The sequence below is a fragment of the Macrobrachium rosenbergii genome, chromosome 51 (assembly GCF_040412425.1).
Source record: "Macrobrachium rosenbergii isolate ZJJX-2024 chromosome 51, ASM4041242v1, whole genome shotgun sequence".
NCBI lineage: Eukaryota > Metazoa > Arthropoda > Malacostraca > Decapoda > Palaemonidae > Macrobrachium > Macrobrachium rosenbergii.
This window is the reverse complement of record NC_089791.1, coordinates 15,818,376-15,841,240: the sequence shown is the minus strand read 5'-3', so window position 1 is coordinate 15,841,240 and position 22,865 is coordinate 15,818,376. Positions and strand designations below refer to the sequence as shown.

The window sequence follows — 22,865 nt, the reverse complement described above, 5'->3', positions numbered from 1 at the left end:
TTCGTTCTTTCAGTGAAATTTCATTTCCAATCCACGTCAACATTCCATGCTTTAAAGGAGGATTTGCTTTCACTCATTCTAAATTTCTTTTCCACATGCACTTGCTTTCTCTTCCAAACGTTTTGCAGAAACCTTGTTTATTCCTTGCTTTTCTCATTGTGTGATTTCTTTATACTCTCAGCCTACTGTCACTACTGCTTGTACTAACTACATATGTGTCTTACCTCTTCCATTCTTCCGTTATCCATGAACTGGTTCTGGTGATTCATTTTGTCTTTCATTTGCCATCACCACCATACGCTTACTACACACACTTTCCGTCTGTTCCCTTGTACAAAAGCTTTCAGATCCTTCACCATTCTTTACAGCTTCTCCTCCTGGTGTCACACCAAGAACACTGTATCATCTGCAAACATCTGTCACTCCACTTTCCGGTTACAACCACTCTTCGTATCTCAAACGTTGCATCTTCATAATTTTATTTTAACTTTTGTCAGTCGATTAATTGATTCATACAGATAATACACAGTCACTGAGGTATTACTCCCCCTCTCCCCTTGTCTGAGACCTAATTTTGCAGCAAACCAGTCACTCTCACGTCTTATTTTAACAGACACTATACTTTTCTCATGAATATTTCCGTTTCCTCGCAGAAAATTGCGTTCTACACTACAAGCCGCCAGCCTCAGCAACATCAGCGTTGCATATCTAACATTTCTATCAGAAGCTTTTCTTGAATCTATGTATGCCACATTCAGCGTTTCCCCTAGATTTCTCAAACTTTTCACACTACTGGTTTTTAGACAACATTTGATCCGTATATTCACTTCTTTGTGTAAACTCTCACAGTTCTTTCTTTTGTTACCTTTCTCACTCAGAACACTTCACCGCAAACTCCGTACAATTCCCCTTATACAGAGGCAGCATGATTCACCCCATCCATTTCTGGAACTTTTCATTCCTCCAGATATACCTTACTTACCCTGGTCAGTTACTATCATCACTATAACAAAGTAGTCGAGTCCTAGGGCATCTCCATTCTTCAGCCTTTTGTTAACCTTCCTAACGCCCTCAGCTGTCACTTCCAGAAGCATTTTTAAAATTTAGATTATCCCTTTCCATTCTTGCATCTTCCAGGTCCGTTCCTCATCTGTCAAGTATATCCACCAGCTTGTCAACACATAATTTCATTCTCATCTGGCAGCATATCTTCATTTGCATCTCTTATTCTTATTCTTATTGTGAGATCCATTTATTCATCAACATCCCTATTCCCATTTAGTCCCCTCCAATACAACTTATTTCTCTCTCTGAAGTACTTGCACAAATCCACCCTTGTTTATTCATTATTTTTCACCTATAATTCTTCTTTTGGCTTTGTATACTGTTCCTTACTCATCTTTACGTTCTTCGTTCCTATTGCGTAACTGTGCTACAAGCAGTCTTTTGTTTCATCATTAAACTTCTCATTCCATTATTGCACAATTTACATCCTTTATTCCTTCTTCTTAAATGTTTATGCTTGCAAGCGTTCCCCCATCTATGAATATTTCACATTAACTCGGAATTTTTTTAATGATATTTTTGATTATCTCATATAAACAGATTCTTTCATCATATATATATTTTTAGATTATCCTATATATAAACAGATATATATATATTATATATATATATATATATATATTATATATATATATATAGGCTATATATATATATATATATATATATATATATATATATATATATATATATATATATATATATATTATTATATATATATATATATATATTATATATATATATATATATATATATATATATATATATATATATATATATATATATATACATATATACACACATACATACATACATACATACTAGTCACTGGTATAGTGGTTGGTGTCTTGGAATGCTACTCAGGTGTCATGAGTTCGCGCCTCCCCCGGGGCGATGAAAAATCATTGGCTCTGTATCATGATCAGTTACTACCGCGGTGTGGGGTCTGTGGTGGGAGGTTGAAACCAACATATTCTTTGAAAGCTGTAATTTCAAGTCAGTGGCCCCGTGGGGTTGTTCCATATGAATAGGTTTCATCTACTGAATAAAATATATATAAAAAAATATACATACATACATAAACGCAACACATACAACAACATACAGACCAAATCAATTTATATATATATATAAATAAATACATATATAATATATATTTATATATATTATATATGTATATATATAATATACAAAACGAAAGAGTAACCTATAGTGAAAGAGAGAGAGAGAGAGAGAGAGAGAGAGAGAGAGAGAGTGCGTTGCTTTTGGTACCGGCTTGGGAAATAATGAACACAGGATTACCTTGACAGTAATGGAAATTGTTGAGAGAAACTTCGTCGCAAGGAGCCGGGCTTTGTGGTGTGTTCGCCGTATGGGCTTAAGGATTTACTGCTAAATAAAAAAAAATATACGGAATCTGTCCGCAACATGAATGATTTACTAAGAAATGACGGCGAATATGTGTGCTTCAGTGCCATCTGTTGTTGCGATATAAAATCTTTTCAACTTTCATAGAAATTATACTTCAACGCAATGCGCCTTCTCTTTCATTTGAAGTTATGGCCAGGCTTCCTTTCCTCAAAAGTTATGTCTGTTTTGCGGAAGCACATAGAACAACATTCTCATAACACAATCTACCTACATACGTAAGACCCGTCTCACTAACAAGAGAACCTTTGCATCCCAGTCTAGGTTGGAGCAGTGCAGGTATGTCTCGCATCGAAAAATCCATTAAGACTGTTGGACTAGTCAGTGTAATGTGTACTCAGTAATTTATCAGCTGTAGTTGGCTTTTAGTAAGGGTGCTGTTGCGTGTGTTTGTAGCAACGTGTTCCTAAATTGCAGATGGGAAAATGTAGGTTGAATTGTATTCAAAATGTTTTTCCAGATAATTATCTGTCCATCACAAGCGGCAATTTCTAACCTGTCAAAATATTTATTGAAAGGTGCCAAATAGCGTGTTAAAGTCCCAATGTACAGTAAACCCTTATTATATTTGCATACTAACTCATGATTGGAATGAGTAATATTAGAGCGGTACAGGAGTATATATTGTATTTGGTGTAGCTGAGTAGTTCTAGAAATATCCGTTCATCTTGTTCCATATTCCCCCTTCTCTTATAGTACTCAAGATGGGCATTTGCCCCCAGGTTAGCTTTCGTCTCCCCAAACGTTGGAAAGTATATGTCTTGAAGGATAAAAAAAGTACTTTATTTTGCATAAAGCAGTGATATTGAAAATATATATTACAAGTAAAGTAACCATTGAACTACTTTAAATATTTGTTGCCCCTTTCAGTCCTGTATCCTAAAACAAAAATATATCTATTTGATCTTGCTAGCAACAAAATATAAGTGGTAGAAAGTGAGACATATCTTATTAATTTTTGTAAAAATGGCTTTTCTGAAAGAACTTCACTCGTAAGAAAGTAAAAAACTGCGAAAACATAAATGATTTTTATTAGACAGTGTCAAGGAAGCGTAAGGCCCAAAAGATAAAGGAACTCGTAAATCATGGAACGATAGAAATGGTCAATAAATAAAGAGCAAAGCGACCACCATATTGCGTGTGGGAGTGTGTATTTACAGGGATTGATTTTTTATTACTATTTTTATTGTTAGGTTGCCGTATTACTCAGAGGCTGATGAGACACTGACGTGGAGATGTGTACTGTGTATTGCCACAGGATTTGAGCTCTCTCTCTCTCTCTCTCTCTCTCTCTCTCTCTCTCTCTCTCTCTCTCTCTCTCTCTCTCTCTTTGTGACGGGTTGTAATATATAAATTGAGACTTTGCATCCTTTATCTAACTGATTTTTCTCATCTTATGATCGTGTGTATATTTCTGCGTATTCAGAGCATCTCTCTCTCTCTCTCTCTCTCTCTCTCTCTCTCTCTCTCTCTCTCTCTCTCCATTATACATGATATGGAACGGGCTATCCCTCTCATTTCCCTCTTCCATCGTCCACTATGGAGGGAAGAGGCTTTTTTTTTATTATCAACGTGAATTTTCAAGTGAATTATGAATCGTGAATTGGTTAGTGATTCATGAGTCATTTGTTTTTTGTGATTCACGTGTCGGACTCAAGAAATTTATAGTCATCGATGGTGTTGCTGCTGCTGTTATTGATGCTGGTGATGATGTTTGGTAAATAAGGGATTGTTGATAGTAGTATTGGTACAGGAGGCAGTAAAGATAACGAAGGCAGTGACTCAGTCAGTGAGTGGGATGGGGTTTATCATAATAAGCGTTTTTTGCATATAGAAATTATATCAGTAACCATTGAATAAGTGAAACTATAGGTAAAGATTAAAAATATGTAAATCTTGAGAAATATTGTGAATGATAACGATGAAGATAATAATGGTAATGAAAAGCTTCAGAAACAGAAGAATAATTCTTTATGGTTCATGGTTTTTACGTTTTTTTTCGTTTTACCAGCCTTATCTGGTGACCACTCATCTCATAGTGCTGAGTAGTATTTTTTTGTTCTTTTTTGCTATATACAGGGTCCTGGAAACGTATGGAGAAGGAAGTTCTTGAGGAAGTGTGATGACTGTTGATAAAAAATAAAAAAAAAAAAGTGAAGAATGGGAATAGGGCATGGCGGGGGGGGGGGGGGTTATGGAAGGGGATGGCTTCCGTCTGAATGGGTCATCACCATCATCCCTTTCTTAACTGCGATGGAAGCGAATCAGTAGCGGAAGTCTGTGTTGAAGGAAATCGGGAGGGAAGGAATCCAGTAGGAAGGAGTCAATAATGACGGCTGTTACATCGGGAAGAGTGAGAATGGGTGACCATTTTCTCCTGGAAAAGGGAGACTCTTTTCGAGTACTGTCGAGGACAGCGTTTCGAAAGGGCGAATAGGGAAGACATGAGGAAAGGCCCTTTGTTTGGATGCATATAAGTAAGGTAAGATAGCATAGAGAGAGAGAGAGAGAGAGAGAGAGAGAGAGAGAGAGAGAGAGAGAGAGAGAGAGAGAGAGACCTTTGTCGGATTCATATAAGTAAGGTAAGATGGCATAGTGAGAGAGAGAGAGAGAGAGAGAGAGAGAGAGAGAGAGAGAAGAGAGAGAAAGGAAGGAGGGAAGGAAGGAAGGAGAACAAATACCTTTGTTGTATATGGAGAGAAATGAATACAGAATTCGTGCTGGATTGAAGAGAGATGGTATGACTTATTTTGATTTGAGCTTAAGTTGTTTTTGTTACGTTGCATGCTCGATAAAGAAATGTATACATTGTAAATACATGGGTAATTATTTATTGATCCGTGCTTCTTTGCGTTGCGAACGCGTAAACACACAGACTTAGATACATACATATATATATATGTATATATATATACATATATATATTTATAATGCACATATGTATGTATGTATGTATATATATGTGTATATATATACACACGCATACACACACACACACACACACACACATATATATATATATAATATATATATATATATATATATATATATATATATATATATATATATATATTTAAACAACGACGTGCAAGATCTTTCGTTTTGGCTCTAAATCCTTCTCAAGCAAATTACATGTTAATGAAGGATTGCAAAGAAAACACGGTTTTGCAAATAAAAAACTTGAGATTAAAGAGTGCGTAGAAGGGTTATTACATTTGAGTTGATCTTATGAGGAACAACTGTTTGGCTTAATCCAAGGACTGGACTAACCAGTGATAGGCGAAGAACACTAGCAAGAATTACTGATGTGTGGTTTCTCTTAAAAATCTATCTCTATATATATATAATATATATGTATATGTATATGTATATATACATATATGTATATAGATATACATATACATATATATAATGTATATATAATTATATATATGGTGCAGTCTACCAAGGCGGACCCTGTGACTGAGTCGTGCAGCATTCAGTGCCTGTTTACTGGGTTCACCAGTTCACCCATCTGTAAATGAGTACCAACATCTGCGCAGATAGAGATCAATGGTATGGCCAGTCACGGTTCAGAGTCTGGACCTTGAGGTTAGAGTCCTCTCAGCAAGTCCTCAGGGCTGGCTGAGAAACCAGAAAGCTGCATCAATCTGGCGCAAATCCAACAGAAGAAAATAAAAATGTCTTTGGTGGAAAACAGTGCGCTCAGTTTTGTAAATAGAGATTAGATGAGCAAGGACCTTTAGTAGAACAAATTGTTCCGTGGATAGGTAAATGCGAAGAAAAAGGGCAGTGAATAAGTAAGTCTCATAATAATGTGAACACATGAGGATGCTGTCTGGAGTGAAAGCATTTCTTAGTCGATCGAGTGAGTAATTTGCAAATTCGTTGAATGTGGAAGATAGAAGGATGGCAGGGCTGAATGACAAAAGAGTAGAATGAGTTAGTGTAAAGTTGAGAAGTGACTGACTTTTGAGGATTAAGAGATTGAAGAATGGAAAGATTCCTGTATTTGAAGGGACTGCAAATCAGATGCTGTGTTTGTTGGTGGTAGTATGATTGAGTGTCTGACCAGGGTTTGTATGTCATGTTTGGATGAGGGAAAGATTCCGAAGGAATAAATAAAAGAAATGATTGTCCCAGTATAAAAGTAAAGGTGATGATAGAGGCAACTGTAAGAATTATAGGAAAATAACTTTTCTTATTATACCGTAGAAGGTATATGATCAAATTTGATGGAGAAAGTAGATAGAAGGCGGAGAGATTGGTGTGGTAGGAAGCAGCTATATAGAAAGGTTAAAAGTAGAGCAAAAGAACTTTGCTTGGTAAACATTGACAGAAAACCTTATGTTAAATCAGTAGGGGTGCAAGATAAAGGACGTTAAGGATGTTTGGCTTAAAAAATTAATTGTTGGAATCAGACTTTCAGTGATTGAAGCGAAGCATGCATCAGAACACGAAAAAGGGAGATGACAGGTTTTGTTGAAAGTGGATTGCAAACGGGTATATTATGTCTCCATGCTGTGTAATCTCTTAATGGGTGGAGTAATGCGTAAAGTTAGAGAAGGGAAATCATATGTAAGTGCCATAGGGATAGTGCCGAGAATGTGCAGTAACTACTGAAGGAGTTTGCAGTTGTTTGTAAGAGGAGAGAGTGGATAGTTAATATCAACAAGAGTAGGGTTTTAAATATAAATGGAAATCAGGAAAATGGGGTAATGGTGGAAGAATTGAAGCGGTTGATTTATATAGGTATTTAGGAGTTCACACATTACAGTGGGAAAAGAACTTACAAGGGAGAACTGTTGGGTTCCAGAGCAGAAAGTTGGAGGGTGTTTGCAGAAGACTGGGAAGATTTGAGTGTTTAAGGAAACGGAAGGCTGGAATGTACGGAAGTGAATTGTGGATGTTGATTGTTAGTTTAAGGAAAAATGTTGAGATGTTGAGAGGACGAATTATAGGGTTTGTGAGTCAAGAAAGGGTGAGGCACTGGCGATACAAGAAATTGGTAAAAGAGTGCGTGGGTGAAAATGTGGCTCAATGTTATGAGGTGGTTGGATCATGTGTTAAAGAATGTAGGACGATAGGTTGGTGAAGAGAGAATATAATTCTGAAGTGTATTAAGTGGGGAGGAGAGGAAGACCTGGAAAGCATTGGATAGATGGAGGAAAAAAGTATTAGGAATGAAGACCCCAAATAAACAAGAAGCGTGAGATTCATGCTAGATATACAGTAGGTAAGTGGCGCTGGATGTGCAGGGCGCACAACTTGCTACTGATGAACCCAGTGTAGGACGTGGCTAATGTTGTGTTAGTGACCATTTTGTTGTTTATTTATGGAGCCACCCCTTTTGGGAGAAAAGGTTTTATAAAAGTGTATATATATGTATAGTTATACATACATATATATATATATATATATATATATATATATATATATATATATATATATATATATATATATGTATATTATGTATTATATTTTTGTGGTTGTGTACATGGTCTCTCTCTCTCTCTCTCTCTCTCTCTCTCTCTCTCTCTCTCTCTCTCTCTCTCTCTCTCTCAGAGTAAAGCGTGAGGTCTTGCTTGTATTAAATTGTTCTTTGCATTGTTGTCTATCATGTTATATTAGTAAGAGTAATGTCAGCCAAGATAATATCTTGTGGGCTTGCATTTTTTGTATAAAATTTCAACCGCAGCCTGTCATGAGTGGAATGACACAACCTATAGTGTCACTTCACTGAATGTATAGAAGAATGATCGAGTGATATATATATATATATATATATATATATATATATATATATATAAAATATATATATATATATATATATATATATATATATATATATATATATATATATATATATATATACTGTATATGTGTGTGTATGCATATGTATATACTATATATGTGTGTCTATGTGTGTGTGTGTGTGTAGAGAGAGAGAGAGAGAGAGAGAGAGAGAGAGAGCATCGTACTTTTATCAGCTTGAAGGATAGAATTTCGTATTTAACATGAAAATGAAATACAGAGATTTACTTGGCCGTCAAAATTAGGGAGAGGCGATTTGTACTTGCCATCAAAACACGGAGAGAGAGAGAGAGGGGAAGGTGACGGGGGGGGGAAGGTGACGGGGGATCCGAACGTCAAGCTATTCCCCTCCGTAACAAGGAAGACAGGAGTCCTAGCTGCTTCCAGGCATGTCGTAAAAGGAACGACAAATTTGTTTTGCTTCGGCCGTAGTTGGCAAGCTCTAGCATCGTGTTGTTTTCAAATATAGCCGGAAAGCTGGGGCTTAGTTCGACTTGGGGATTTTCATTCTCTCTCCATTATTAGGATGCGCTTCCCATAAATAAACCAAATTGCACAAACATACACACTATACATACATACATACATACATCATACATACATATATATATATATATATATATATATATATATATATATATATATATATATATATATATATATATATATATATAATATGTGTATATAATATATATATATATATATACTCGTATATATATATATATATATATATATATATATATATATATATATATATATATATATATATATATATATATATATACTGTAATGTGTGTATAAATATTTTCCTTTTTTCTGACCTGGGAAAACGTATTTTTTTCATATTTAACTGCTGAATCATCGATGAGACCCGTAGGCAAAACATTTTATTAATTATTTGCTTCTTGTACCAACAAAGAACATTCATCAACAGTGTGTCATTCCCCTTCCCCATAGACACTTTGCCATTCGTCCCTATCTGGGTTCACTCTCACAATTCCTGGATATTGAGGTTCCTTCCTTACCAATACCTTCCTTTTCCTTTGTATAAGGATAAAAGTGATAGAGAAGACTTTAAGAAATATTATGAGCGTAACGATGGAAAATTATGACAGCATTGATAGAAAGGCCATGTGGAACGTATTGATGATGTATTCAGTAGAATATAAATTGGTGATGTAAGAAAAGCATGAGTTCCTCTGGTGGGATGGAGACAAGGGTTTGTTATTTTCAGTGGTTATGTGGTATCTTTAAGGGAAATTAGATTTACAAGCAAAGGTGTGGGATAAAAACATAAGGGGTGTGAATTGAGTTTGATATGACAGATGTGTGCTGACTGTTGTTATGAGAGATGTGTGCTGACTGTTGATATGAGAGAGGTGTGCTGACTGTTGATATGACAGATGTGTGCTGACTGTGCAGTACTGCTTGGCTTAGGGAAGAGAAGATGATTAATGAACTATTGAAAGAGTTTACAAATGTCTGTAAGAGGAGAAGAGAAAATAGAAAGTAAATGTGAGCTAGATTAAGGTTCAGGAGGATAAATAGGAACCAAGAAAAGGAGCGGTGAGTAGTAAAGTGGATGGTGAAAATGGAAGCAGTTGATGGATACAGGTATGTAAGTGTTATGATGGATGATTGTTCGGATGAAAGAAGATGCGATTCACCGAATAATTGAAGCAGGGAAGTTAACTGGGTTTGTGCAAAAGATTAATAAAAAAACTGGACTGACTGCATGTAAAAAGCAAGGTTGTTATACTGTATATGTGTAAAGGGACTGTTGTGCCAACTGTCTATTATGGGAGTTAATTATGGAGATTGATTGCAAATAAAATATAAGGGCTAACCACTTAAGATGAAGAGTTTGTATATAATATGTGGCATAAAAAGAACAGATGGTGAGAAATGTGCACATGCAAAGCGGTGACAAAATGATTAGCGTTACGAGGTGGTTTGGTTATGTGGAAAGAATTTGGAATGTTACTGGATGGTAGGACCTTGATACTCAGGAAGCATGACGGTGGGTGCAAGATAAAAGTTGAATGGTGCAATACATGCATTCTATGCGACGGGTAAGTCTTAGAAGTTATTTGTGCAGGTTCATCCACTGTACAGCAGGTGAAGTATTAATGGGACACTGCCCCTATTTATTTTTTTTCTCTAGGGCTACCCCTAGTAAGGGAAAGTTATTTGATGTTGAATAATTTATATATAGGTGTGTGTGTGAGATTATTTTTGTATGAATACAATTTGAAAGTAGGTGTATTCCTTATCAAATATATTCAGTAGAAAGACCATATATGTGGTGTTGCCAATCTGCAGTAGGGGCATAATTACACCCCTCATATATTGTTCTCTCTCTCTCTCTCTCTCTCTCTCTCTCTCTCTCTCTCTCTCTCTCTCTCTCTCTCTCTCTACGACGCAAGGTTTCGTTTCAATATAATTTCCAACAGCTTTCGATTTTCTTTGATTTCATTTGTGCAACATCTAATTGTTTCATCTTTGTCTTGAGATAACAGTTTATTTCTCCTCTCTCTCTCTCTCTCTCTCTCTCTCTCTCTCTCTCTCTCTCTCTCTCTCTCTCTCTCTCTCTCTCAACATCACCATGAATTTGAAGTGCCGTTTAGACTTGTCTTGAACAGTCCGGGTACGCACAGCGAAGGCCATGGAAACCTCTTTTGTGGGGCGAAACCTCACATAGAAAAAGGAACTTTTAACATTACATAAATATCCGTTCGTAAAAGGGGAATGCCGTGGTTTTTGCCTCGTTGCCTTCCTTGTTTACACTGGAGAGAGGTCGCTGTGATAGATAAGAACTTCTTGTTTTTCACATGGCCAGTATTATGGTTAAATCTGCCTTTCTTTTCATCCTTTTTGGCTTTGTACGTGGTTTGTGTTCCAGAGGGTCGACGTTGTCGGATGGGATGTATTTGGCAGTTTCAGTTGCTTCTTTGCATCGTACGGTTAGAGATGGCGCAAACGATGTGGTCAGGTTTTATTTCCGTCGTAAGGAAATAGAATCCGAGCGGCTCATTCGTATTTTATCATTTGTATGATGACTATTTAAATTGGTAAGATGTTTTTAATTGGGTCTTAGATGAACTCTGAAATTGGCTTGTTGTGTTTATTTATTGATTTATTTATTCTCCATGGGATTATTACTATAATTATTAATGTTAACTGACTTTCAGTAATTGCTTGCCTTATGTTTTGTGCATGGTATTATATATTGTTGAAGCACTGCATCGTTATTTTAAATGTATATTATGATTGCGTTAAAGGTACATGTTATTTGTAATTGATAATTTCGCCTTTGTGTATACTTCCATTTTGTCACTGGACCTTTGATTTTGGGATACATGTAACATATAAATATATAAACTATGACAATCCTTGCCTTTTTAATATATATACGATACTCGTGTATATATATATATATATATATATATATATATATATATATATATATATAGAGAGAGAGAGAGAGAGAGAGAGAGAGAGAGAGAGAGAGAGAGAGAGAGAGAGAAAACCGTTCTTTTCCACTTATATACTACGGTACAATCATGATTTCTTTAATTACAAGTATAACTGTTCAAAAGGGGTCCCGAGATATCGACAGAACAATTTTACTGAGCTATTACTTGAGTAAGATAGATTATTAACATTAATAGGGGAGAAGACTATCTTATAAGCAAGTCTTATTAAAGATAATGGCTGCACCAATAGAAGTGACTATTTCTCACTTTATTTTTCGTGTTCAACTCCTGAATGTTTTATATCCTAAATAAAAATGAACTAGATAAATTAAGGAGGTAAAATATAAAATCACTATTCTGGTGATGGAGATGTCAGTTTTAGTGAAACATTATTATTATTATTATTATTATTATTATTATTATTATTATTATTATTATTATTATTATTATTATTATTATTATTATTATTTTGATGATGATAATGATGAATTTTTAAATATAAAACAACACTGCTGTTGTTGCAGCTGTTATTTTTCATGAAACATTATTATTTAGAAAGACTGTGAATTCCTATTTAAAAAAAAATCGTCGATTATTATTTCGTTACTGCATGGACCTAGTAGTCAACCCCCACTAACTGAAAAGGTTCAGCAAATGTTAGGAATGTAGCCGACTGGATTAAAACTCTCTCGCTCCCGAATTTGCTGAGGAAACTCCTCTGAAATATTCTTATTTTCTTTGCTTGTGTCTCTCAGCATTGTGCCACTGCAATATTGCGTGGATTGAAAGAATTCAAAGTATTTCGGGTAAAAGAATGCCTGCAACGAATAATCATCATTTTCCTCCGGAGCGCCGCGAACAAGGAAGTCTTGTAACGTACCAAACAAGATTCCAAAAATATGAATTAAAAGAATTCCATTAGTCTTGGCCTTCCACAATTCCTCCCCCTCTGAGAATGAGATGAAGAATTGCTATTCGTATCTGTTTAGGGTAATTAGCGCCTTGCAGCCTTCACGAACTCTGTAAATTACCCTGAACATTATTATCCTCTGGTCTTGAAGAGTAATTACAGCCAATTTCGGCTAATTTGCAGTCGTCAGCCATCGTCTTGCTTAGGATTCCCGTTAATCAAGGGCATTCATGGCCAAGACTTATCCAGTCATTAGGCTTATTTTCTAGCTGTTTATTAAAGGGGATTAGGCTTTAAAATCGCTCGAAATCCAGATATTCAATCGCAACTGGTCTTATTTTTAAGGTATAGTGTGTTCTTTTGAACTTTGCATTATGTTGGGCTAAAGCTTAAGAGTCGTATGATACACTGTAAAATGCTCTATGGTGGTATGTTTACTTATACACAGTATATATTGGGTTATTTGTTTTTCAAGTTTTTGCATGTTTGTGTACCTTTCTTTGCAGTTAGTAATTTTATCATTTCGTTTTCTGTGTTTTGGATAGACTACAAAATTCTGTTACAGGGATTTTTCAGTAGCTTGGGCTATTAGCTTCTAAGAGTTTTTTTTTTAACTACATTTTGCATTGGTTCATATTTGATTCAATGCGGATTTCTCAAGTCATTGCGAGGCCGTTAGGCTTAAAATACAGACTTTGGTAATTGATTTCACGTGCTCTTTGACTGTGCATTGTCTTCGATTGAAAGTTTAGTTCGTACTGTTCTGCGCTCACGTTCGTATCATTTGTTGTCTTCTTTCTACATATGGCCTTCGGACACTTGGTATTGTATATTTCAAGGAAGCTTTAATTAAAAGTTTATCTGTTGGCTTTATGCTGTATGAGATGAAAACATTGTTGGAATACAGCTGAGAGGTAATAGCCCTGAATAAATCGATATATATGTGTATATATGTGTATATATATATATATATATATATATATATATATATATATATATATATATATATATATATAGATATAGGTATATATTCACATTAGCGTTTCCCGTACTATTATACACGCGCAGATAGCTTCATGTTTTATTTATCTAGCATCCTACTTTTCCTTGTCAAAGAAGGCAATAAGGATTCTAGCTGTAGCGTTATAGATAAAAAAAAAATCACTTAGAATTATGCATGAGTGACGAGACCGTCCGAATGTGATCAGAGGCAAGGCATCTTGTGTGGTAAATTTTATTATAATAAAGCACGAAGCGGCTGCGAAATGCGTAAACCCTTCTCCGTGCAATTCTTTTTACCTGTCCAAGTTGTCTTTTATCCGGCGTGTTCCGCGTTCTTTGCCTGTGTTGCATAATTCTCTCGGTTATTCCGGTGCAGCTTTCTGGTGGGCTTTCCAAATGTCACGTTTGAGCTGCGAGTGGTTTAGTTTCTCTGTGTATTTGTGAACTTTGGTTGCTTTCCTTTTGTGTTCAAAGTCCGTAAATTATAGCCTTCAACGATGGAGTGGTCTGGTTTACTCAATTCTGAGGTATCTGCTGGCTGTTGTGCATTGTGCTTGCTTCACGGACGTGCTTTCGATTACAGTGTTGACTAGTTTCAGGTTTTGCAAGTGTTATTGCTATTTTACAATACCATACGTTATACGAAATGGAGTTATAAATATTTTTCGTTCGCGTCCGTGCATATTATCTGCCCTGAAAGGACGGAATATCACGAGATTATGAACATACCTAAAGCCTTAAGATTAACGGAAAGAAGTTTTGATTGATGTTGAATACGTATATCAGTTTTAAAGAAATGCTTATTGAAAAAGAAATCATTGTCAGGATTGCTTGTACCCCGCGGTAGAAATACTTAAATGGGAACTTACATTTTAATGTGGCGCATTTAAGAAAAAGTTCATAGCATGTTAGGTTACATTCGTGCGTTGGAATGACTATCTGATATTTAGCACACAATCAGTTAGTTATATTTATCATTGTTACACCCATGTAAACAGGTATGCCTCTCCTCATCCCCAGTTTTATGGTTTCCAGCATATTTCCCTCTTTTAAAGAACACAGCACGTCTGAACGCAGCGTTAATGAGTAAATTAGCAGCTGGAAATGCAGAGAATTTGTTGGGTTTCCATTCGGAACCCTGTCATCACCAGAAAACTCATGGGAACAGTGTTGTTAGTCAGCGACTCATCGTCAGCTCCTCAGAGGCTCTCGTGAGACGAGTTTTGGCTAGGGCTCCGAGCTGTGGAGGTGATGAAAACAATGCTATTCGTTGTTGTATAATTGAAGAAAGTTGAGCACAAGACGTTGAAACCACGAACGTGGATAGTGGCAACAGAGAGCTTTGTTGTTTACGATTTCAAGTCATAATGCTTTTTCATATTCTGCCATTCTGAGGCGACCAAGATGCGCTCATACCATGAGCAGTGATGCATGTTGTTTTTATTTATTCCCCCTAAGCAAGACAGTCTTTGACGAAAAGCCTAAATTCCTATACCCATAATCTAAGCTTTCCATACAAAGGGTTTAAGCTTTCCATGCCCACTGCCCGTCTTGTAATGATTTCTCTGGGGAACGATTCTGTGGTTCTTGACCCAGAAGATTTTGGGATTTGTGTAGAAAAGGAAGAAAGAAAAGTGGAGGAGGGTGACTTTGTAAATAAATGTTTCTGCGAGAAGTTCAGTCTGAGTGTACTGCTTAATAGAATGTTACAATTGATGGAAGTCTGTTAGCCAAAAGCAAGGCCATATTAGTACTGATGCTCTCTCTCTCTCTCTCTCTCTCTCTCTCTCTCTCTCTCTCTCTCTCTCTCTCTCATATCTAAGTCTCGTTTGTCGAAATTTACACAACAGACCGTTTTTTCCTAGCAGATTAAAAGAAAAGAGAGGAAAAAAATTATAGTTCCATTTGATTCTTTGTAACTTGCTCCTTGTATTATTGTTATGCCTGAATCATATAATTATTATATAAAGCATTTTTGTGATGAGAGTCCATATTACGATCCTTACAGGTGTTGTAAATTATCGTGAGGCTTTTCAGAATTGTGGATTTATCAGGGTTACCGAGAACGCAATACGACTCTCTCTATTACTCCTTTGGGGAGAATTAGATTTTATGGGATCATTTCAGATAGAGTAGTATTTTTATGGTGCCCTTTGCTGATAGATATCAGAGAATCACGGATTAGGAGTCTTAGTGTGAAACCTAATATACAGTTTATGTCTATCGTTCGATCGGTTTTTGTTTATTTATATTGTTTCAACTTTTCCCCTAACAGAGGTTAACTCCAGAAAAAATACCAGCCAGGTGGTCAAGCCCCACATTTTTTTGTTGTGGGGGCGGGGGGAGACAAGCCTGGTTGTTTAAAAGCTATAATACGAGAGTTTAATTGCCGAGAACTGGAAATTCTTGTGGAAAGAGCTTTCAGCTGAAATACAATAACTCATTTCCTTTTGTTCATATCGCTTATGACGCCCCAGCGGCTCCAAAGGTAACGGAGTTGGATCAGCTTGTCATTTAACATAAATATGAAATGTGGAATTCATCGGAAACCTTTAATACCACAGGGTCTAAAGACGAATTTTGATGAACCACTTTCTTTTTTTTTTTACAGAGAACTTCAATTTTTTTCTTGAGAGACTTTTACTTCGATAGTTCGATATGGGCTTATTGTAGATTAGTTGTCATGTCACCTACAAAGATGGAATATATATATATACTTATTTTTAATGGTTCAGCTTGAGAACAAACATTTCCAGACAATTTGAATTTTCTGTACTAAGTACTCCTCACACGATAGCCGTGTATTGGCAACATTTTAAAAAGAATTTTCTTTATTAATCTTTATTTTACAATTTTGAATTCAGCCATTTGAGGAAAATATTAAGTAGCCTGTTTTTTGTCGATTATTATTCAGCAAGAATATCTCTATCTTGACTACGTCTGCCATAGCAAATATAAATTACAAAGACTTTGGTTTATGATAACTTTTATATCAAGAAACATATGCTTTACGTAGAGTATGATTTTGAAATTGGTAAGAGTACATGACACTAGTTTTTAATTTTTATTTTTTTGTAAAGCGCCACGAAAAATTTCCGTTTTTTTTATTTTTAACAGTCCCGAGTAGGTTATGTATTTTATATACTTGATATCTGTAACCCCCAAAAAGCCTTCAAAATTTTTAGAAAGAACTTTTCGCTTCAGTGGCCACCCACCTAGATAGACTGGTATGCAATTTAACGAATAAATGCCAAAGGTCCGTTTTGTCCCGTTGTATGTTTTTCAAAGTCTGCGGAGTAAATATGACAGAGTTTTTATAAACTGTCTTGTTTTCATTTATAACTTTGTGATGTTGTAGGTTTCGTTTCTCTTCTGATTATAAAAACTGCCTTAATTCCGTTTATGGAAGAAACGTGTAAGAAATGTATTCCGTATGATTTTATTATATTTTTTCACGTATTTATGGGGCTTGTAGAAGTAGATTATTTCGTAAATTACATATTCACCTAACGTTTCTGAATTCAAGTGGAAAATTCTTGTTTTTTAAATCGTTTTCGTTCATTGGGGGTAACTGAGCCTTCCGAAGTCCCTGTGAGATGAACGTTTTAGTGTAAATAACTTTTCTTGAAACGTTCCTTTAGATGGATTAATTTCCATGTTTAAACTTTCCTCCTTCCTCCTCCAACCCCCCTCCCCCTCCCTTTTGTATATTCAGTATTTTTCCCTGCAATTTTTCCAATCTCCGCTTTTTCCATTTTTTATCTTCTATCTTTCTCTTGATTTTTACCTGTGGGGGTTTTTTGAAATGCCTTTTCATTTTTATCTCACTTTTTTCGCTATTTCTATTTTCAAAAAATGTAAAAACGATGTTGCTGACAGTTTTGATTTTTTGATAAGCAGCATTTTTCACCGAAAAAAATGTTTCATTGCAACGGACACCAAGAGAGAGAGAGAGAAGAGAGAGAGAGAGAAGAGAGAGAGAGAGAGAGAGAGAGCACATGCCCAGTAGTAACAAGATATTCAAGTTAATTCCCAGTGTAATTGGTTTTAATTGTTAACTTCGTTTTTAACGTGGACTGGCGATGTTCGCTTCATATTTACGTTGTTTAAATATATTAATGCTTGGCAGTATATAACTCATTATTTTCTATTTTTTATGGTAACCTTATACAGTTGTACTTTTTAAATTAAGGGGCTCAAGAAAAGAAGAAACTTTCTAATTTCATTTGGTATCGTTATTGTTGATATTTGCCCCTGGGCTCACACTACTGTACTCGCGGGCACTTGCATGCTTGAGCGCTCAAATACAAAATCACGGAGAATTAAGGGTAAGGCTCCAAGGTATTTCGTGTGTTTTGTACACATCTGATGCAAAGCAGATCAAGGAATTAAACCTCATAGAAAAGACACAAAGTAAGGGCACAAGCACGCGAAAATCATAGCTTTATATAGTTACCATCTTAGCCTATCTTAGCGAAGTAAAATTGTTAGCTTTCTCTAAGGGTTTGCAAATTGAAAGTTTCGGATATTTCAGCGTAGATCCCGTGTTATAAATCTGAATGAGTTTGGCCTTTGTAAAGTTAATTAGAATAGAGAAATTCTCCAGAAGCTTAAATGCACGGTTATGGTAATGGGATTTTTCTAATTATAAAATGCTGCGTAAAATTCCTTGTTTAAGCGATTTTTAACAACTCTGTTATAGTGATAAGATGTAAGAAGCAATTTTCTCCAACGGAATATTTTGTTCTCGTTTTCACTTTTTACATGAAATTTTTGTTTGTTCATATTTCCATTTTAATTTATACCATGAATATGTGCTCGTGATGTATAAAAGAGCTATTTCCTATTATTTTTTTCTTATTCATTTTACGGTCTCCTTGGATGAAACCTACGTGCATAAACTTCCATAACATAAGCTGCTTTATACACTTACACAAGAGGCTCGTGGTAAAATAGTAATAAGTGATAACAGTCCTCCTCACCTCAGTGTCGTCGAGGAACCACCGCAGATTAGGCTGATGCAGTTCGTCGATGGGTCTCGCGGGCTGGCATCCGATCTTAATCAGCTCGGTCGGTTCGTAAATCTCTCTCGCTCCCACCAGCACGGGCGGGGTGAGCGGCTCTCCTGTGGGGAGGAAAAGAGGGTAAAGATCAGTTTGTGGGTGGAAAGAAAAATAGCTGAGAATTTTGATGATGTTTTGCATTCTTGTAATGGTTTCTCTAGTGTCGGGATTGATTTTTGGGTATTTGTATTGTTGTTATTTTCGCCAGAGAAGTTATGATGGGGTAGTGTTTTATCCTACTTGTGTTTGTTAGCAGAAATTTCGAAAGAGATGAAAGAAATGTAATGACTCGACTTGGTATTGGTAATGAATATATATATTAGTGTTAGTATCATTCACCAAGGAAGTTGGAAGGTCATCTTTTACTACTCTCGCTCATGTGAGTGCTTGCACAACTGATTTAGTGAAACTAAACTAATGATTTTAGGTGATAACACTCGTTGGGCGAACAAATGATTTTAAGTGAAAATAATATGGCGATTTCTCTAGGTGATCAGGTTTTTGGTGGATACCAATGAAGAGTTGATGGTTTCTAGATATTAAAGCATTGCAGTCATTATTTTCTTGTAGTCTCACGTTCAGTTAGAAAAATACTACTACGTTCTCAGTATTGTGGGACAGTGTAATTAATGCAGATTATTTGCGTAATAAGATAACCGCATGGATTGATTTTTTTCCGTCTATTATAGAGTTCTTGAGCATATTGCGGAATAGAGCTAACGTGGAGTTATGCTATTTAAGCTTGTTTTTGCTCTTATTATAATTATTATTTTAATATATGTGATAGTGACAACAGACTGAAAAATAAACGCTTCATTTCGAGACTCCATGGTGTTTTCGTATTGTTTAAACACAGGCACACACACAGAAACACCGAATCCTAAGGATGAAAGGCCAATAAAGTTATGCACGTGAACACAACAACGTCACAGACATGTTGCAAGTAAACAGACAAGCATATACAACGCACACGCTACCATCAAGTCATTTTGGTGAGCGCGGGACACTGCTGCATCGAGTTAATATATGTTATGGTATTTAGGATATACAAGCAGCGTGCCATTCTCTCTCTCTCTCTCTCTCTCTCTCTCTCTCTCTCTCTCTCTCTCTCTCCTTACCTCATTGCCATTACGTCTGGGTAAAATAGGCTTTTTCTTTATTCTCTGCATAGTAGTCGCTCTCTCTCTCTCTCTCTCTCTCTCTCTCTCTCTCTCTCTCTCTCTCTCTCTCTCTCTCTCTCTCTCATTGCCGTTACGTTCGGATAAATATAGGTTTTTTCTGTATTCTCTCTCTCTCTCTCGCTCTCTCATTGCCATTACGTTTGGGTGGATATAGGCTTTTTCTTTATTCTCTGCATAGTACTCTCTCTCTCTCTCTCTCTCTCTCTCTCTCTCTCTTCACTGCCGTTACGTTTGGATGAATTTAGGATTTTTCTATATTTTCTGCATAGTAGCCTCTCTCTCTCTCTCTCTCTCTCTCTCTCTCTCTCTCTCTATATTTTTCTGCTCCTCTCTCTCTCTCTCTCTCTCTCTCTCTCTCTCTCTCTCTCTCTCCACTGTAATGCGGTTACGTGAGGATAAGTGGAAACCTTTTAATTTTACGATCTTAGATACCGGTTCGCGTATCTGGAAAAATCAAGACTTGATGATTATCTAGTTTTATAGTTTGAGTTTCGGTCCTCATCTCCTTTGCTTCCATATTAGAACTACCTGCTTTTTATCCGATTCATTCTTTGCCATTACTATAATATGTGTTATTTTTAATCCCTTCATCAGCATGTTTTAACTATGCTGTCTTTTACATATAGTTTGTATTTCTTTTTTAACATTGTATTTTGCTTTTCCTTTTCCTACATTGTTTGTATTTAGCTTTTAATTTTCCTTTTTTAAGAAGATTTTGAGTACAGGTAATCACTGCTCATAATGTATTCAGTTGTCGTGTATTGGAAAAGTGATCTGCATTATGTCGAGCGATATGTCACTGCCATTCAGAGCATTAAGGCTTGTCTTGTTACTGGCCGGCTTCGTCTACAAAACTCGTTTCAAAACATCAGTATTTCGTCGATGACTGAAGAAGGCTGTTTAATTTAATTTCCGATCAGTCTCTATCCCATGATGTGATTGAAGGGGACGGGAAATATCGACTTGCTGACGACATACACACTTAAGCGGCAAAAACCTGTGGAATATTCACCCTTAACATGAAGGAACGCGGTCTGTGTGTAGACTGGCTAATTGATAAATACCTCCCTTTGATTTTTCGTCTTATTAATAAGTAATGATCATTAACCGCGAGCTTATTTCTGAACGAGAGAGAGAGAGAGAGAGAGAGAGAGAGAGCGTTCTATTTTGGGCGCTCTGACCTTAAAAGTTTTATGATGTTTATTCTTGCGCAGCACATAAATTATGGTGTAAAAAGTCAGAAATAAATGCAGTGAGCGTAATTATTTTTGGGAGAGTAGTGCCAGGATAGCTGCTTTGTTTTATTTTTATCGAGGCTACACATACCAAAACATACACTCGCTGGTGGTCTCACACACGGATATCAGGTAGATAGCTAAATAAATATTATATTAATATAGACTGCTTGGTATATAGATAGATAGCTGTCGGTGGAGATAGGTTAGCAGCTGTAGAGAAAAATATATAAAACTACTGTCGGTATGTAAATGGAAAGATAGAGAGAGATAACCCTGTTCAAGGAGATGGAATTTTAAAATATATAGTATATATATATATATATATATATATATATATATATATATATATATATATATATATATATATAATATATATATATATAATTTTTTTTAAGTTGAATTTTAATTGTGCTTGGTAGGCAGTGAATGTAAAGTAGGAAATTGTAATGAAAATAAAAGAAAAAGCTACAGCAAAACCTTCGTTACAGAATAACAAACTTTAAGGTTGCTGGAGACTAGTTTTTAATTTGTTTTGAATTCATAGAACTGGCATGAATGAAGCAGATGTGTACAAGTGTCAGTGGCAGTAAGAAGCTCTCTTCTCATTAGGTTAACAAATGGCGTAGACTACATAACTTCCAGTCTCCAATATTGGTACGTTAGACTTTGCTTAACGGACGTGAATTAGTACTGTGTTTTTTTTACAGTTTAGTATTGGCTCATTCTACTGTTTATTTCAGTATTTTTTGTTATAAAAATCTACACATTTTTTTGGCAGGTGTGGTAAAACCTGTCAAGCAGATTATCTTTTATCGGTGGGAATTTAGTAAGGCTATGATAGTGCTAAACCTTATATTAGTAACAAGGTCCATTTTTGTAGTTTTCACTAAGTCATCATCCTAAAGTTTTATTTGTTTTATTTAGTACGAGTAGTAGGAATGATTTACCATTAGGCTTGTTGGAAGTCAGTAGGCTGGGCAGTTTGGATTCGTAACTCCCAGAATTCTTGCTGTGTCCTAACTTCATTAAGTCCAATCAGCTGGGTTTACCATTCTTAGAACAATGGATATGCTGAATAGCTACTGAGTACCATAAGGCTTTACTCCTCTGGGCAATTTCCCGGAAAGAAAAGTTATATATATATATATATATATATATATATATATATATATATATAATTTTATTATATATAATTTTATTTTCCACCTTACTTACTGAATTCTTTTAAGGCCAAGTAAATCGACGAAGATAGCATTGTATTGTATTTTTTCAAAAACATTTCGGGTATGAAAGGTATTAGTAATGAATATTTCACATGCATTTCAAAATCATGAATTTTTTGTTATGAACTGGTCTGTCCGTTCTACTGGGCTTTCATATTCAAAGTACTTACTTTTGTTTACATAGTTTAATGCTCGCATTTGTTTTTCAAAATAATTTAATGCTCAGAGATTTCAGTATTTATATTTCCATTTAGGCCATACCTGCAAAATTTTGTTTCTCTCTCTCTCTCTCTCTCTCTCTCTCTCTCTCTCTCTCTCTCTCTCTCTCTCTCTCTCTCAGCATATACCCATTTAGTTATACTCGTATTGTAATGGTGATTTTGAGGAGAAACCAAAGAATTCCCAGGATTGATTATTTTCAAGGATAGTATTGCACTCACTTCTTAGCTTGTTTCCCTGGTGAAAAAG

At 35.7% G+C, this 22,865-nt stretch overlaps 1 protein-coding gene and 1 long non-coding RNA gene across 2 annotated transcripts in view; one reads left to right on the top strand and one right to left on the bottom strand.

Annotated features, from left to right (window-relative positions):
• LOC136833144 (uncharacterized) overlaps positions 1 to 22,865 on the top strand; it is a 689,668-nt gene that overhangs the window by 143,554 nt on the left and 523,249 nt on the right. The gene's annotated exons all lie outside the window — the stretch shown is intronic.
• The window catches only part of LOC136833143 (uncharacterized), a 492,490-nt gene that overhangs the window by 101,115 nt on the left and 368,510 nt on the right, over positions 1 to 22,865 (bottom strand). The window contains exon 4 of the mRNA XM_067094840.1: positions 18,675 to 18,817. Within this exon, the coding sequence (XP_066950941.1) occupies positions 18,675 to 18,817 (143 nt within the window). The remainder of the gene's footprint in view (positions 1 to 18,674; positions 18,818 to 22,865) is intronic.